The 17,009-nt window shown below is 53.8% G+C and overlaps 6 protein-coding genes across 6 annotated transcripts; 3 read left to right on the top strand and 3 right to left on the bottom strand.

Annotated features, from left to right (window-relative positions):
- Positions 1-2,640: 2,640 nt before the first annotated feature.
- PG994_001622 (actin-related protein 2/3 complex subunit 5) lies at positions 2,641-3,507 on the top strand (the record flags this gene model as incomplete). The annotated part of the gene is made up of 3 exons (XM_066853031.1): positions 2,641-2,895; positions 3,062-3,178; positions 3,274-3,507. The coding sequence occupies 3 exons, from the start codon at positions 2,641-2,643 to the stop codon at positions 3,505-3,507; spliced, it is 606 nt and encodes a 201-aa protein (XP_066721172.1).
- A 573-nt stretch (positions 3,508-4,080) lies between these two features.
- On the bottom strand, positions 4,081-5,521 carry PG994_001621 (tannase and feruloyl esterase; the record flags this gene model as incomplete). The annotated part of the gene is made up of 3 exons (XM_066853030.1): positions 4,081-4,396; positions 4,477-4,883; positions 4,964-5,521. The coding sequence occupies 3 exons, from the start codon at positions 5,519-5,521 to the stop codon at positions 4,081-4,083; spliced, it is 1,281 nt and encodes a 426-aa protein (XP_066721171.1).
- Positions 5,522-6,174: 653 nt separating this feature from the next.
- On the bottom strand, positions 6,175-7,297 carry PG994_001620 (uncharacterized protein; the record flags this gene model as incomplete). Its single annotated transcript, XM_066853029.1, has 3 exons — positions 6,175-6,890; positions 6,966-7,097; positions 7,177-7,297. The coding sequence occupies 3 exons, from the start codon at positions 7,295-7,297 to the stop codon at positions 6,175-6,177; spliced, it is 969 nt and encodes a 322-aa protein (XP_066721170.1).
- Positions 7,298-8,059: 762 nt separating this feature from the next.
- On the bottom strand, positions 8,060-11,373 carry PG994_001619 (uncharacterized protein; the record flags this gene model as incomplete). The annotated part of the gene is given in 9 exon segments (XM_066853028.1): positions 8,060-8,224; positions 8,296-8,472; positions 8,490-8,882; positions 8,913-8,931; positions 8,942-10,241; positions 10,296-10,630; positions 10,685-10,974; positions 11,026-11,062; positions 11,222-11,373. The coding sequence occupies 9 exon segments, from the start codon at positions 11,371-11,373 to the stop codon at positions 8,060-8,062; spliced, it is 2,868 nt and encodes a 955-aa protein (XP_066721169.1).
- A 1,093-nt stretch (positions 11,374-12,466) lies between these two features.
- PG994_001618 (Arginine-hydroxylase NDUFAF5) lies at positions 12,467-13,531 on the top strand (the record flags this gene model as incomplete). The annotated part of the gene is made up of 1 exon (XM_066853027.1): positions 12,467-13,531. One exon carries the CDS (start codon positions 12,467-12,469, stop codon positions 13,529-13,531), a length of 1,065 nt encoding a protein of 354 aa, XP_066721168.1.
- Positions 13,532-14,371: 840 nt separating this feature from the next.
- PG994_001617 (uncharacterized protein) lies at positions 14,372-16,054 on the top strand (the record flags this gene model as incomplete). Its single annotated transcript, XM_066853026.1, has 4 exons — positions 14,372-14,426; positions 14,573-14,679; positions 14,788-15,447; positions 15,545-16,054. 4 exons carry the CDS (start codon positions 14,372-14,374, stop codon positions 16,052-16,054), a joined length of 1,332 nt encoding a protein of 443 aa, XP_066721167.1.
- Positions 16,055-17,009: the final 955 nt, after the last annotated feature.

Here is a 17,009-nt window from a genome sequence, read left to right as displayed (position 1 = left end):
TGTTCTACTGTACCTCGTGGCGCCGTCACCGGGGAATCGTCCCGAGCCCCAGCACCTGAAACCAACTCTTGCACGTACATAGCAGTATTCTGATATTACCATACTATTGACATCTCGCTAATCAGATAGGAAAATTTTTCCCTTTCCCTCGGTCACACACCAAACATCCTGGGCCGCCCGGGGAGCCGGACCCTGGTGCCTGGTTCAGAGCCCCGGGCGCAGAAGGTAAAAAGTTTTCCATTCTGAACCAAAAGACGACTGTGGAAGGGATGATCTGCGGCTATACAGGCCGATGGACTGATATTGACTAATTATTGGGATGAACGGTGATGGATTTGGCCGAGCTACCTACTGGTGACTGGGATCTTCCTAGAAGTGACACGTTTCGGGATGCGGACTCGTTCCCCGTGGCAGCCCGTCTGGACGGCCTCGCCTCCGGCTCAATGCCGTCCCTCTGCGCGCCAAATTTTGGGTGGTCAAAAGGCGCCTACCCACCTATTTTCTTACGATGTGAGCACGATTGTGAAATCACAATCCCATGCCACACACACCAGACTGCTCCCCAAACGGGCCCTAGGAAGCCTACATGTCGTTGTTTTCGACCCCTGGGCGCCATAATAAATCCAGCATCAGCCTTGTTTGAAACCAGCTCACTAATGACATATGGATGCTACCACAGGGGTGGGTAAGGTGGACATGCCGATTCTCGGTGAACCGCGATTTCTCACCTTCACCTTGAACCAGAACCGTACCGTAGCCCCTGCACGGAAAAGCCATATTCGGACTGATTGGAAGCATTATTGCCAAATCCCAGTCGACCTAGGCAATGGATCAGATTGCCAGATGAGTTACCACCAATGCCACCCAATGTGACCCGGCACCCCGGCGGTCAATCCGAACGAATCCAATAATTTTCCTCGACCTGGGGCTCAACTCGCTTCCAACGCAGCGGGATGTTGAGCCTGCATCCCGCCCCCTTTTGTTCCACGGCCTTTCCGCTCCAAGGTTACGGCTGCGGTATGTAATTGGCGGTCTATTGTCACTGATACGCTGGGTGATGTCACACAACGTACGTTCTGGTATGGTATTGTGTTCTACATTGCTATTTTCGATTGGATTATCTCGCTAATAAACTCCTCTGTGCGATGCAAAACCTGTTTGCCTCCTGCAGGATGGATGGTCTTTTCCACGTGGCTTATGCAAGGGCAGAGGAGACACTTACCGCCCAATGAGGTTGAGAATCGTATGTCACTTTGAGCTTTGGGCTTTGCCCTACCTTCCGTCATACAGGCAGTAGACAGTAGGCAATAGCACATGCGCATACGAGCTGTGATTATAGGGCTTGCCTTGAAGCATTCAGCTCCTGGGGATTGGAAGAGTACAAGACCGGCCTGAGAAACCGGCATCTGATAATACAAGCAACCATCGAATCTGAGATTGAACCAATCTACCACGAACGCCAGTGCTGCAACCGCCATTGTATGACGTTGCATGTCATTCAGATCCAAAGTATGTTCACATCTCTGCTTACTTACTTGGTCGCTACTGCACCTGGCTATCGGGTGCATATCTTTCTTACAAGCCACCATCCCGCCTACTTGTTGCCATGTCGGAACTCGGTTAAAGCAGAGATTTTGCAGCTGAATTTGCTATCGTCCGGTTGCTCGGTTATTGCTGCCTAACCTCAACAAACTGGACCCTGATGAAGCAAAAATCGTTCGTTAGCTGATGGATAATTACGTGTCGTGCAGCTTGTTCATGTAGGAAGATGGATTTGACGTTATATACAGAACCACAGAAGCCCAACAACCAAATGCCTGCCTGCCTGAACTAATGTAGCCCACGTGCCCCTGGATTATTCTCTTTTTGCGTATATTTTTGATAAAAAAAGACTGGCGCCCGCCGCGGGTTCGTTGTCAAGACTCGGCGTACATAGCTATGTAGCAGTACAACGGCCAGAAATATCCATTGACCTAATGCAATGCAAGAAGGGCGCACGTATGACTCACATTGTATCATCCATTGATTTTCAACTTTGGAAGGCCGTACGGGAGCCAATAGGTCTTTGTAGTCGATCGGTGTAAGTGCAGGTCTGCGACGAGAAAACGTTGCTCAGCCCCTCATCCGGCCAATGGAGTGGGCAAGCCTGATGTGGCAGCTCTGATTTGGCGGTGGCCGTGGCTTGCCGACACTTTTCAGCAGCCCCGCCCCGCACTCACCTGCACTCGACTGGGGAAAAAAAGGAGCTTCTCGCTGCTGGCCAGCAAGCCAAGTCCGGTCCTCCTCCATCACCGCCAGCCCCACCAAACCTCACCTCAATTCCAAGAGAGCCCGAATCCTGCAAGACGCTTACGGCGGCAAGAACCTCACCATACATACCTACATACGCTTGACCAGGAGTAGTAGTCAAGCTGCAATAGACACGCCCCCCCCCTCTCGCACCCTGGCGCTCTATCAGCTGCACACCTCACGATAACGTGTCACCTGATTCGTTCCCCCTCACGACCGACGAACAACGCATACGTAGCGCGTAGGAAGAAAGCAGCAGCAGACAGGCAGGCAGGCAAGCAGGCCAGCAAGCAAGCACAACAAACCCACACTAGCACACCACCGGGCGTCTCCCTCCTCAACACAACAACCATGTCGATCATCCAGCAGCACACCTCGGCATCCCTCAGCGATGCGTGGCGCACCATCAACATCGACGCCCTGGACCCGGACTCCTCGCAGAACTTCGACACCACCTCGCTCCACCCGCCGCTCCCCGAGATCAACGAGGCCGACGTCCGTCAGCTCAATGCCCAAGTGCGCCAGCTGCTGCGTGGCGGTGACGCCGAGGGCGCCCTACGAGGCTGCCTAGAGACTCCCGTCTACAATGGCTCCGAAAGTGCCAAGGTATGATATGATGTCCCCTGCTATTTGGTCTTTCACGTTGTCCAGGACAATCAACCCCTATACCTTGTTTGTAGGGACTACGGTGATGGGGGCAAGGATAGAAGATAAATAAACCGAGGGAGGCTGACCGTGATCATGAACAACACTATAGGAAGCACACCTACAGACCGTCACCGAGGTCCTACAGTCGATAAAGGCAAGCGACATGTCGCCAATGCTGGAGCGCATCCACCAGTCCCCAGGAGGCAGTGAGCTGTTGGACGTCTTGATCAAATACCTGTACGTGGCCAGATCGCTTCGGAACGAGGGACCTACATCCTTTTCTTCTTAGAGGGAACATATGACTTACTGATGAATTATTAAACTACAGGTATAAAGGCATGGCAGCCTCTGCCGGCGCCAGTGGTGCTCCTCGGGTGGCGGGAAGCCGGACACCGAGTACCCCTGACGCCTCAGCAGACGGGCTTCAGCCAGGTCGGCTCGCGGCCCGGCTCTACCAATGAGTCCACAGGTGCAGCCATGAGTGTAATCTTGAGCTGGCACGAGAAGGTCATCGACATCGCGGGCTTGGGTAGCATAGGCCGATGCATGACCGACTGGCGCAAGGTTTGAGCATAGACAGCCGCGTAATTTAGACTGGATGACAGGACCTTAACGAATTAAACGCTACATGATAAATTGTTGGTGCCGAGCACGCCCCCTAACAGACGACGTTTCGAAGATGATGTTTCAACGGCTTTGAATCTATTGTGATCGTAATTAGTGCCAGCTCTTTGTGACCTATAGAGTAATATCTCCCATTGAGTAACCACGCTCAACGGAAATGGAGTCTGGGTTCATCATAGCATGTTGCCGAGCATTGATACCGCTGGATATATCATATGAGCAATGCGTGAAGTGCTTGACGTATTCTGTCCGACGTTCAAATAGGCTCCAGTAGCGAGTTTGCTATGCTCCCCCTTTTTCACCATATTATCACAACTGAGCTGCTGAACTCCATGTGGTCCTCACGATAACTAAACTCTTACCACGTGGAGTTATTGTTATGGCTTATCCTAATCATAATGATAACAGGTATTCTTGGGCTTCATTATATTCAGTCTTTTAATCAATTTCAGTAATTGCTATTGATGCAGAAAAACGTAATGTTCCGTTCTCGGTAGCCTTATACTCACATGTGACGTGTTATTCGCACCGGAAACTTTCCGCCTTTGCAATATCTCCCTTCCCATCGTACCTGGCACGCTTCGGGTACTTGCACAGCACCCGCTGCATAGCGGAACCGCCATCGTCACCCTCGTCGTCACCCTCCTGAGGAGAAATCGCCACCATCATCCGAGCCGGCAGGACCTCGGACGCCTTCCCCTCCTCGACCCAGGCCCGCAGCACGTCGACCAGCCCCTGGGGCCGGAGCCCGAACCCGCCGAAGCCGCAGTGGCCCACGCCAGGCGCCTCGAAGAGCCGCAGGTAGTCGTCGACGTTGTGGCCGTGGCTGTGGCGGCTGCCCGCGACGGCGACGACGGACTCGTAGTACGCCCGCGTCTGCGCGTAGGGATGATCTCGTCGGCCAGGCCGTGCCACATAATCATCTTGGCGCCCGACGCCCGCAGGCCCGCGAGGTCCGCGTTGCCCGTGCCGATGACGGACTCGTACCACTGCCGCGACGTGTGCAGGGCCTGTTTCAGGGCTGCGACCGTGAGGGTCGTTTCGTCGACGGGCTGGTGCGTCCGGTGGATAAAGTACTGCAGCCACTGCTTCGAGAGTCCGAACGCTGTCGACTTGCACTTGGGCGGGCCGTCGGTGTTGTTGAAGTCGCACGCGGTGTTGAGATAGTGGAACGGACCCTCCATCGCGGCTTGATGGCCCAGACCCGGCCAGATGAGCGTGCGCTCGCCCCTTTCGTCAGCCTCATCATACCAGCCCTCCCACACGGCCTCAGCCACCTGCGCGCCCTTCTCGGTGAGTTTCATCGTCCTGCCGCCGGCGCCCTCATCATGGCACGCAAACTCCTCGCCCACGTCGCCGGCGTCCCGACATTCTCGGTCGGGTGGTCGCCGTCGGTGCTCACGACGGCGTAGCCCTCGGACACGGCGGCGGCGTGGCTCCAGATCCACTGGCCGGTTTGGAAGCCGCCGCCGCCGACGCTCATCATGACGCCGTTCCACGGTACGCCGCCTACAGCAGCAACATCGCCGTCGCCGTCGCCGTCACCGTCGCCGTGGCTTAGTGGCAGTGGCAGCCAGATATAGGTGTGGATGCGGTCGTGCTGGCCCGGGTGCGTGTGCGTCACCGTGACGTTGCAGAAGGTCTGCGGCGGCGTGCCCGCCGGGTACTCCTCGTTGGACGTGGCGAAGCCTGGAGGTATGGGGATGCTGTAGTTGGCCACGAGGTGGGGCTCGACGGCGAGGAACTCGGCGCTCACCAGCGTCGGGAAGGCGAAGGACTCCGGCTGGCACGTGGTGAGGTGGAGGAGGCCGCCGCCGTCGCCTCCGAGGCCGATACTGCTTAGTAGGAAGTCCACGATGAACGAAGGGACTTGGCCACTATCTACTCGACTAAGAGAAAAAATAATAGGAGGGAGTTGGGGAGAGTTGGTTGAAGGAATTGAAAGGGGGAAGGAGGCCATATCAACTGACAGGAGGAAGTAAGGCACGTATTATATCTTGAATTATTGAACACATATCGCTGACCGGCACTATAACCTGTATTATCCCCATGCTGCTGCTGTCGGTGATTACCAAAGTCGATGGGCACTACACGTGGATGCATGTCAGATACTTTCCAGCGAACAAGCAAGACTGGGGTTACAATTCCAAGTCAGGGCAAAGCAGAATATCAAGTATCATCGAATCCGGGTTCATCTCCGCAATCTAAATTTACCGCGGAGGAACCACGGTATTGACTCACCCGGCCAGGTCCACGGCGAGTGAAAGCTGACATGCTGCCTAAACACTTTGGTCAGCATGCATCGTGAACTCCACCCACATCCTTGCATTCGTACCTGAATTTCCGTCTTGAGTAATTCCAGTTGGTAGTTCACCTGTGGTCTGGTTTGCATTAATCAGTTCTATGTACATAGACTAGAACCCTGCTTCAGTAGTCCGAAAACATATACAGAAGCTCCCGGGTTGGGTCGATGCCACGATCCAAATATAACCATTACAAGAATTCTTTTGGACCCACCAGTGCTTGTTGGGCGTTTCATACATAGACCAAACCTCGAGCCTTTCTCTTTCTTTCCTTCGTTTTTTTCTCTTTTCTCTGCTCCAACAGGTTTAGTTACATGACCTTCTGATGTCTGGGCTTCTCCCACTCGGTGGCTCCGGCGCTGGTATCGCGTGTCGTAGCCGTCTGATTATGAACAAAGACCAGCAGTCTAGCCATCTCTTCCAGGTTGAGCCGCTGACTCTCAATAAGGCCCTCTTGGGAATTCAGCAGACCCTGCTGCATCTGGACGAGCTTCAAGACGTCGTCCAGAGACTCCTGTAGCTTGCGGCTTTTCTCCCATAGGTCCCCGGTTGTGGCAGCGCAGAGATGTAGGGTTTCCAAATCTGTTGCTGACCTGTGTCGGATAGTGGTAACATATGATGGCACAGCACCCGCCACGCTTCGTCTGACATGGGCCCAGAGACCCAGAAGCGTGAGTCTCACCGTAACAAAGGGGTTGGTAGCAGAGTGCCCGCCTCCAGAGGAGGCAGCAGCACCTATGGTACCGGGCACCTGGTCTGCATCGATCATGCCGGGCACGGGCGTGTGCACCCAGTTGCACAGCGTCAGGACCTTGGGGCGCTGGGGATCGGGGCAGTACATGTTGCCTGTCATGGCTGCCGTAGAAGAAGGGTCTACAGTCGTGGAAGCCTCGGACGATGCTGTCACGGCAGGTGGTGTCGGGGTCATGGACGGCGGCAAAACATACACAGCTGCTGTCGAGTACACCGTCTTTCGCTTCTGCAATGAGCCATCGTAGGTGACAAGAGCTAGATTGTTCGTTTGGTCTGCAATGTGAAGAACGTTAGCATCGAGTCTCTAAGACCAGGGAGCAGTGTCGTCGACGACAGTCAATCACATACCAAGGATGTCAGGTGGAATCCAGCTTTGTTCCTGACCAACACCCAACAATGGATCGTTCTGGTCGGCTCCGGTGTCGTCCACGGGTTCAGCGGCTTGACCGTTCATCTCCATGATGATGTAGGATATGCCGACTGCGCATGTGTAATGGTCAGCTGATTCACTGCCTGCAGGTTGGTCGGTATCATGATTTGGAGGGGCAGGGAAGCGTACCTATCACAATCCCCGTGGCGATGCCGCAGATGACGAGGAGCCCTACCCAGGCCGCCTTATGCCGGCTACGTTTGACACGTTTGACCTTGTCCTCGACGGACTGGTACTTGCCCATCAGCATGTTGTAGTGGTTTTCCTCTGGCTTTGTCTGTGTATACAAACAACAGCAGTACGGCTGGGCGAAGAACCGGGATCCGAACTCGATTTGAGATGTGCGAGAGCAAGGCAGTTGGAATGCCACTTCCCAAGTTCAGTGGAGTGACTGTTTGTGATGAAGATTTGATAGTGGTACAGACAAGGCGACTACCCGACAGCAATATGCGGTCAAAGGCGGTTGGCATAATCAATCGGACGAGTCAAGTTGTAGCTTGTGGGAGCATTAATCAGATCAGTTGGCGTAGCAAACTTGGGAAGAAAATTGCATAGATCAGATTAATTTCATCAGGTCCCCCCACCTTGGATGTTGTTGTTGTTGTTATGACTGGGCAAATGTGACAACAATCCAGAACATACTTAAGGTGTCGTTGGGACAATCGATACACACCCTCATCGCATGGGCCTGGCTTGACTCGACTCGATCCTCTCCATTGCTGGACAGCCCATACAATTAGGTAAACACCACGTATCACAAACCATCTCTATCGAAATACACGGGATCCGGTGATGCGGTCCGTTGTGATCAACAAGACGAACTGAACTATTTGAACAATCTGTCTGCTTCAACTTCGAATACGTATGCACCCTACCTTCCCTACCCTAACCTCAGAACGCCAGTCGCTGTGGCTGTGAGAAAGCAGTAAGAAGTCGGGGCCTGATCTCTTATTAATAAAACAAAGCTTTTGTCGATTCATCTTTGTTCAGCCCCCATATGTTAAAGAATATCCTACGATACCATGACGTTGCTAAACATGTCCGAGATATCCTGCTTGGTTGGCCCTTCGTGGAGCTCCGGCACTATTGATACTCCCGCAGCTAGCCTCTCTTCCATCATCTTCAGCATTACCGGAGGCACGCTCTCGTCAGTGGCGCGAATGGTCAATCGAATCATCTGGTTGGGGAAAAAAGGTTGGGTTAGTCTCGGGGCCCATGTGGACATGAGGACACATAGTGATATCTTACCTGTGAAGTATAATTGGGTTCCAGTCTCAACAGACAACCAAACTTGCCGCCTTCAGATGTATGCAAAACACTGGCACCCACCAGGTTCTTATTGTTCGGGTCAACCCCGTCTAGCACACCCCATCGGAAGCCTTGTACTGTCTTGCGGACAAAGCTCTCGCTGATTTCCCTTTCGTCCTTGTTCCCAGACAGACCGAAATCTGCTGGGCTTCTCGCGGGGCGCCTCCTATCTGCTTCCATCTCCGGAAGAAGTCATCTGCGGCAAGTTCCGCCGGGTCCATGAACTTGTGGGCAGTGAGTGGCAGCTTCAGCGTCAAAGCCTGAAGGGCACCCGCAAGATAGCTGATGCGGATAGTCGGTGATTTCTCGAACACCTTTTTGCATTCAAACATGATGACTTGTCGTGTCTGGCCCCCATGAGTAATGCTGCTGTCGGGCATTGCTTTGATATCCCAGGTGAGATTTGCTTTCTCGCTCTCATGAAGATCCAGCGTTGTTGTAAAGCCGCTGACAGTGGCTGGTGTCTTATTAGTGAAATAGAGAAATGAGACAAGCCATTTGCCCTCGGTATTCAGATCGAACACCGACTTGTATTTGCCCGTCTTCGAATAAGATACCATCGGCTTTAAGTAATAACTTGAAGAACCCGGGCTCCCATCCAGGCGACAAATGCGCAGCACTGGCTAGGTTGGGCACCTTGAGAAACTTCTGTTCGTTAGGACCAGCGTTCATATCCAATCCTACCAAGTCGTCACTGGCATGGCCATTGGCGCCACCATTTGCCGAACCGTTCATGGGTCCGTTAGTGCTAAACGTCCTCTTGAGTCCGGAGTTCTTGGCCATGTTGAGCTCCGCTGCATCCGCATTCGCCGACTTGCCTCCGACAACCCATGTACGCTTATCACTAGTGTTAGCATGCTTCTGGTGTAGCCGGGACAGCAAGGCGGATTGTCGTTCGGGAAATGGAGGCATCTCGTCGCAGACCGTTCGCAGCAGGTCGTCTGTGGGCATGCTAGCAAGTGACAGGTATTCGCAAGCTCTTTGCTGAAGCTCCGAGTCCAGCGTGTGGCTGTAGACGTCAAACACGTAGACAAGTTGCGGTTTGATCTCAGGGAAGAGATTCACGAACTTGACAAAGGAGGAAAGGATCATGGCTCGTGTACTGGAGGAACAAGCCGGCAGTTTGGTTTGCAGGGCCAGAAACTGCTCGACAGGGCTGCATCCCGGTTCTTCTGCAATCAAATGGCCAAACTCTCCGAGAATGTATGCCCCTATTTTGACCAATGTCTCGTGACAATGATCCTGCTTGACGTGCTGAAGGGTGTTTTGAGCTGCGTAGACCTGGAGTTCTTCGTTGTTTGTCACGATTTGGATGACCCGTTGCCATACCTCATCACTCAGGTGATCGCCAGCCACGGCGACTAAGCGCAACGACACGTTGATGTACCACTGGATGTCCGTGGCGTATTTCTCCGTGAGAATCGCAATCTTCAGGGCCATTTCCTCACGGATGGCGAAGTCGGCATTTTGTAGGTAATGCAGGAGTTCCGACACGATGGGCCCGGAGTTGGTCGAATCGCACATACTATATAGCAAGTCAAGACCTTTCCGGCGCACGCTGATATCTCGGTCTTTCAGAGATCCAAGGATGACATCTTGGTGCTGCTTGATCGGATCGAGATCTTCGGCACGGGCTGCCAAATGGGTCATGGCTTCCAGGCCAAGGTAGCGCACATTAGTCTCCCTAGAGGTAATGAAGCGGCCCAGGCGCGTCGAGATCTGCCTCATCAGGGCATGCTCAGTGTCGAGGTGGATGATAAGGTCGATGGCTTCGAAGAGAACGGCATTCTGCGCGTTATTTTGCTGGACGTTCTTGTTGGTCTCCATGGCCAAGTTTAAGATCTTCTGTAAAGATTCCCTTATCATACCGCGAACATGGCTGTCCTCTGCAAGAAGTCTGAGCTCAGTATTCCTAAAGTCTCGGGCACATGGGAACTTACCGGAAGGAGGGAAATATTGCAGCAGACGCAAGAGCTTGATCTGTATCCAGGGGCAAGGCACTTTATAGTAGAGATAGTCTGGTGAGACATCACCATCAACAAGTATCCGCTTCAGCCTCGATGCCGCCTTGACGTAAGCCCCCTTGTATTGCTCCAGGTTGTCTTGGGCAACGGTCATGACCAAAGAGGTGATGGAGAGGGCTACTCCGAGATCCTGGTCATCCATTAAGGAGATGATTCGCTCAGCCCATTGAGGTTGAATGATATCCGGGTGCTTCCGGTACAAGCGTAACAACGTCAGCGCCGCCTTCTTCTTCACAAAAGCCTTTGATGTCCTTGCAGCACGTTAGTAAACGTGTGTAACGTAAACGCGGATATCCGTGACTTACGGCGAGATTAACAGTCTGTGGACCTCGCTACTTAAGGCCTCGCCCATCTCCCTACCTCCGACATTGGCGATCGCATGCAGAGCCAGACAGTTGAATAACTCGTTGTGGTCAAGTAGATCCTTTCTTATACTGTTGACCACTAAATGCAGCAGCTCATGCTTCTCGTGTAGGAAGAGGGTCATCGCAAGATAGCCGATTTGCTTCTCTGAGTACTTGTTGGCGGAAATTAGGTTTACGGCTTCGAGGTGGCCGAAATCGACGTTCCAGCCGAGTATGTATATATAAAGCAACTATGTTGATGGGTTAGCATGGAGATAGATGGGCGTCGGAGACAGACATACCTTGCAGACGTATTTCTTCTTGTGGTAGCCGCTTAAGCTGCCATCTGCGAGACCTCGTTGTCAATACTCTATCCTCAGGCGCATGTAAGACAGCAAGTCAGGACTCGTGCGAAGACAAACCTTTGAACTTTTGCCTATACGCATACAACCGGTTAGCATTTACACCCTACTTGCAGCATCTTAACACCCAACGCACCGAATGTTGGCCAACTCCTTGTTGATCCGTTTCTCTTCCAGCTCCCGAGCTCGCGCGTTTCTCAAATCGGCAATGAACTGAACGAGGCCGCGCATGTTCGAGTTGCCACTGCCCGACCGGCCGAGGAAGCCGGCGGCTGCTGAGGAAGCCATTTTGTCGTCGCTAGGGTGCCCCTATACGTTGTGCTACCATGGAATTATCTCGGGGGTCGATTCGTGCCGGGGCGGTTGGTAATGTACAGTACGAAGGGGAATCGAGAAAGCGCGCGATCTTTTGCGGCTGTCTTGCCAGGTATCGATCATTCACTGAACATTGTCTCGCGATCAGGCGTTGGTGTCGCTTGGGGGATTCGCAGCTCGGCGGGCTGAGGTTGAGGTTGATGATGGACCGACCGGGGGTCGAGGGGTCCGTCAACTTTCGGGAGCAGCTAAAGCTAATGTTAACACAACGAAGTGGGATGCGCTAAGGTCGCGGGCCTCTTTGCTACGGGTATTCCTAGGTGCGTAGGTATTTGCCCAAAGTGAATTGAGATGCAGGCCCCTGGTTCTTGTTCTGGCTCTGGTGTTGTTCAAGAAAAGATTGGGGCATTATAGCAGCCCAGCCTGCTAGGGATCGATGGCTCGGTTGAATAGAGGGTGTGGGTTGTTGGATTTACGGATGGGTAGCAGCAGCATGGAAGCGGTAGGGAGGATTATTTAGAGTGGTTGTCCCTCCCCCCTTCTCCCGTGTAGATCATTCGCTCGGCTTCCAGTCTGTCTTGCCAGTGCGCCACCAATGGCTTCGTTTTATTATTAATTGGTCTCAGGAAGCATAAGCAGAGCAGCGTTCAGGCGCATTTGCAAACGAACTTCCAGAATGCTGGACAGAGGTACAGGATGGGCGCACATCTGACGATGCTTGCCGGGATTGATCAGTTGTGGCGGCAAAAGTGCCTGTTCATTGGCCCGACAAATTAATGACAGTAGGTGGCAAACAGGTCTATTCGGGCTAATTTGGCCCCACCTGTCTATGCCCAGCACTTGACTGGCAAGACTGGGTGCTTGCATCCCACTGTAGGTAAGGTTTGGAGGCTCAGCTCTAGCTGATGTCTTGCTTGTACAGTCGGTCGCGACGTCACGACCTTGAAACGCCATCTACATCTTGCACACTGTCAATCTGTGAGCTCCCGCAAAGCTCTCCTTTTCCGACCCCAGGCGCTCCACATTGCGTCAGAATGTGAATTGGTCTTCGAATCCAACCGGGACAATGCATTGGACGGTCTCGCGTTTCCAACTCTTGAGGGGAGCCAAGGGAGTACGAGCGAGCTGTTGGTCGTCCGGAGCTCGACGGTCATATGCCTTTACCACTGCCGGGCCTCCCGTCCACGAAGTTTTCAATACGCGAACGAAATGGCTGCAGAAAGAACGTGCCGCCTCCAATCTCGAGGAAAGCCGAATCGCCGATTATTTGAAAAATGAAGTCGCCGTACGCCTGTGCGAGAGACTGCTGGACATCAAGCGCAGCTACCCGCGCGTGCTCGACGTGGGTGCCAACTCGTGCAATGTTGCCCGCGCCCTGACAGCTCCGAATCCCGACTCAGATCCAAACATGCCAGAGTCGGATCCATTAGTCACAAAGATCGAACATCTGACGGCTGCCGAGTCATCGAAAACCATGCTCTACCGCGACGCCGACGAACCCTTCAACCAGCAGATCAATATGACCCGCGAGGTTTTGGCTAGCCAAGAGACCCTGCCCTACGAGGCCAACACGTTTGATCTTGTTTTGAGCTCTTTGGGCTTGCATTGGATAAACGATCTTCCCGGCATGCTGTCGCAGATCAACAATATACTTAAACCGGATTGCGCATTTATGGGTGCCATGTTCGGAGGGGATACGCTATTCGAGTTGCGAACCTCGTTGCAGCTGGCGGAGCAAGAGCGCAGGGGAGGATTGTCACCCCACGTCTCGCCACTAGCTGATACTCGTGATTGTGGCGGTCTGCTACAGCGAGCAGGCTTCAAAATGGTCGGTGTAGATGTCGATGACATAATCGTCGACTATCCCGACTCCTTTGCACTCATGCAGGACCTGCAAGCCATGGGCGAGAGCAACGCTGTCCTGGGCCGAGAAATGGGTGCGATCCAGCGGGACGTGCTCCTGGCTGCCGATGCCATCTATCGTGAACTTCACGGGAATGAAGATGGCACAGTACCAGCCACCTTTCGAATGATATACATGATCGGCTGGAAAGAATCAGAGGATCAGGCCCAGCCCTTGCCCAGAGGCAGCGGCCAGATCAACCTCAAAGATGTATTGGAGAGCAAGTAGAGAGCCAACGAATATCATGTATCGACAGGTAGTTTCAAGCATGCGAAGGAAAGGTGAATAAGGCTAATATATGGGACGCAAGTGCTCCTGCAACGAGCCAAGACGTCTGGGTCTGTCTTGGTCAAATGCTGTTCGTTCTACGACCATCTTCCTTCCTTGGCTGCCGTAACGGTCGACGAGAAGACTATGCACCGAAATTATGTGGGGCGTTCTAGCGCGGAAGTGCCGGGAAAAGATGCAATATTTTACTTTCCACCTCTCATTGCCGGGTGACGGGCACCCTTTTGGGACCTCTAGGCTTTCAGGACCTCGGGGACCTTTTGGATGCCACGGGGGTACCCGCGGTTGGGATGCCAAGCAGCAAGATTCGCAGTTTCTAGAACCATTCAGACGTCGCAAGTAAATGCCGACACGCTTATCTTACGCTACTGGGGTGGGTTGGCTTACAGGCTTACATACTCCGTCATCCACTTTTCGCTAAGGTCCTATCGTAGCCATCGAGCTGCGTCGGCACCACCTGCAGTACGTAAATTGGGGCCGACGACCGGACGGGTATCAGGACGACTCAGTCACTTGGGATCGCCACCACGCTCGCGTTCTCCTGCACGCTCGCGTTTATCTGCTCGGTTTAATGCCACCCCGTGGCCCAACCCACTGCATTGTGGACTGGGCTTGGCCCAACCCATGGGAAACGCGAGTGTAAAAAAGATGGAGTTTGAGGTGGAAGAAAAAAATCCACACCCCCAGTGGTAGGTTATTATTTAGGAATGGCTCGCTCCGATCTATTCTAGTTTGGTATATCCTCTTTCACTACCTAGAACTCAAGCAGGTTGTGACAAAATGGGCATAATCAATGAGAAGCCAAAAGAAATTGTCGAGACGACGGCGCCCCACGGTTCGGGTGGGCCAGGCACGTCCATTCACTCGCAGACGCCCCGACGACACGGACGGCGAGTCTATACCACCTCTCCCCAGCCGAGATGACGGGGTCTTGAGGCCTTCGAGAACTTCGGAGAGGTAGTTACATCCCACGAGCATCAGAGGACCTCCGCAGGGTCGCCTCCAATGCCCTCACCCAGGTTGCCACGTGCCTAACGACGCGGGACCTACCCGAGCCGCCGCCTCCACCGGACGGCGGCCGTAAGGCTGTAAGCAACCCAACATACCCCATATGCACACGGACGTGCCAAGACATGCGCCGAGATGCCGCCTCAGTCGGTGGTTTTACGTGCTCGCTAACGTGAGATCCATCACAGTGGACACAGGTCGCCTGCGGTTGGCTCGTCATCTTCACGACCTGGGGATACGTCAACTCCTTCGGCGCCTTCCAAACGCACTACACGTTGACCATGGACAACACGCCCTCCCAGATCTCCTGGATTGGGTCCGTCCAGACCTTCCTGACCCTCATCATCGGCGCCTTCTCCGGCCGCCTGCTGGACGCCGGCCTGTTCCTGCCCACCTTCCTGGTCGGCGCCATCCTGCAGGTCCTCGGCATGTTCCTCATGAGCATTTCGAAAAGCTACTGGAGCCTCATGCTGACTCAGGGCATCCTTACCGGCATTGGTGGCGGAATCTTCTTCACCCCCTCCCTGGCCCTGGTGGCCACCTACTTCAAGGACCGCCGTGCTCTCGCCGTGGGCCTGGCGACGACGGGTAACTCGGCCGGCGGTATCATCTACCCCGTCGTCGTGCGCCAGCTTATCCCCACGTTGGGTTTTGGCTGGACTGCCAGGATCTTGGCTTTTATTAACGTGGGGTGCCTGGCTGTCGTTTTTGCCTTCATGCGGCCACGACTCCCGCCGCGGAAGTCGGGGCCTTTGATCGATGTTAGTGCCTTCAAGGAGGTCGTCTATGTAGGATTCGTCGCCGGCTTGTTCTGTCTAATGTGGGCCAACTATTATGCTTTCTACTATGTACGTACTACTCCCTCCACTTACCTTTAATACCCGCCCCCGCACCTGCGAGGAGCAAGGAAACGATTGGATATCTCTAACACTCAACAACAAACAGATTGCTTCGTATGGCAACGAAGTCCTGGGGCTTAATTATTCGACAGCCTCGACCCTCGTCATCATCCTTAATGGCGCGGGCATGCCGTTCCGTGTGATCCCGCCGCTGGTGGCCGACCGCATCGGTCCCATCAACGTGCTGATCCCGGTGGCCTTCTTCTGGACCATCGTGACCTGGTGCTGGTTCGCCGTGGGGAGCGTGACGCAGTACTACGTCTTCACCGTCTTCTACGGCATCTCGGCGGGCGCCTTCCAGTGCCTCATGCCCACCACCGTCGCCAGCATCACCGAGCGCCTCGACATGGTCGGCACCCGCCTCGGCATGGCCTTTGCCGTGGTCTCTTTCGCGTCGCTCACGGGCCCGCCCATTGGTGGCGCCCTCCAGGGCGCCATGGATGGCAGCTACACGGGGGCCACGGCCTGGGCCGCCTCCGTCACGACGCTGTCCATGTTCATGTTCGGCTTCGCCCGGTTCCATTTGTCGGGCTGGCAGGTTGCGAAGAATTGTTAATCTATCCTACTATGTGTGTGTGTTATGTGCGATAGAACAATAATGATATTGGATATATAGAGACGGAAATTGTGTTATCATGGCGGATTCCCTCATTTATGAACGATACGACCCTAAGCTTATAGTATTCAGGGAATATAACGAGATATATGAAAATAGGCATACCTTGCCATCAGAAATCTAGCATCAATGGCTTCCAGCTTGTTCTTGAAAGCGCGTGTTAGACTCTTGGAGGGGATCGGTGACTACATATATATAGCCCTGGCTAGAAAGATGCCCAAGGATCGGCAGTGCATTCTATTGTAAGCTGACACCCTTATCCATTCGTGCCGATAGATCCTTGCGCCAAACGGGTTTTCCGCTGTTCACTGGCCAGTAGGGCCGTAATTCCACCTACCAATCCGGCCCCAGGTCAGCATAACCCCAAGTCGGGTCACTTCGCGCCAGGTGCTCGGGATTCCTATTACGGCCAGAATCCACGGCTTCTATGGCCCTTCGGGTCCTAACATGATCTTTCTGGTTCTGAAAAGGGCAACAATGCTGCTTTTGGGAGGACTAGATGGGATCACTCACTCAGTGCTTGGCCAGCGCCGGACCTCATTGACGCGGACTTGAGATAAGCGCTGACACATTCAATGCAGTCAGCGCTTTAGTATCCTCCTCCTCTTATTAACAAAATGTGTCACATGGTCCCCCCCCCCCCCAAACAGGAAGAAGAAATACCGACTTATACCTTATTGAGCCTTTTTTTCTCTCTCGAGATGTTGGCTGTTGCTGATCGGGTGCGGCACGCTGGCTGGCGCTGTCCACCGGAGACAAGTTCTCCATCTGGTTACACGAAACGTGCAGCAGCAAGCTCTGCTAAACCGTACGACAGGGTCGCTCGTTACTCCTCACGATCCCGTCCTGTCCTCCTACTGCTGCTGCTGCTGCCCAATAAAAACCAGCCACTCCT

Source organism: Apiospora phragmitis (assembly GCF_038363925.1).
Source record: "Apiospora phragmitis strain CBS 135458 chromosome Unknown utg000002l:1.0-5516284.0:1.0-5523493.0, whole genome shotgun sequence".
Taxonomy (NCBI): Eukaryota; Fungi; Ascomycota; class Sordariomycetes; order Amphisphaeriales; family Apiosporaceae; genus Apiospora; species Apiospora phragmitis.
The sequence above is the reverse complement of the archived record's forward strand: the minus strand, read 5'-3'. Positions and strand labels throughout refer to the sequence as shown.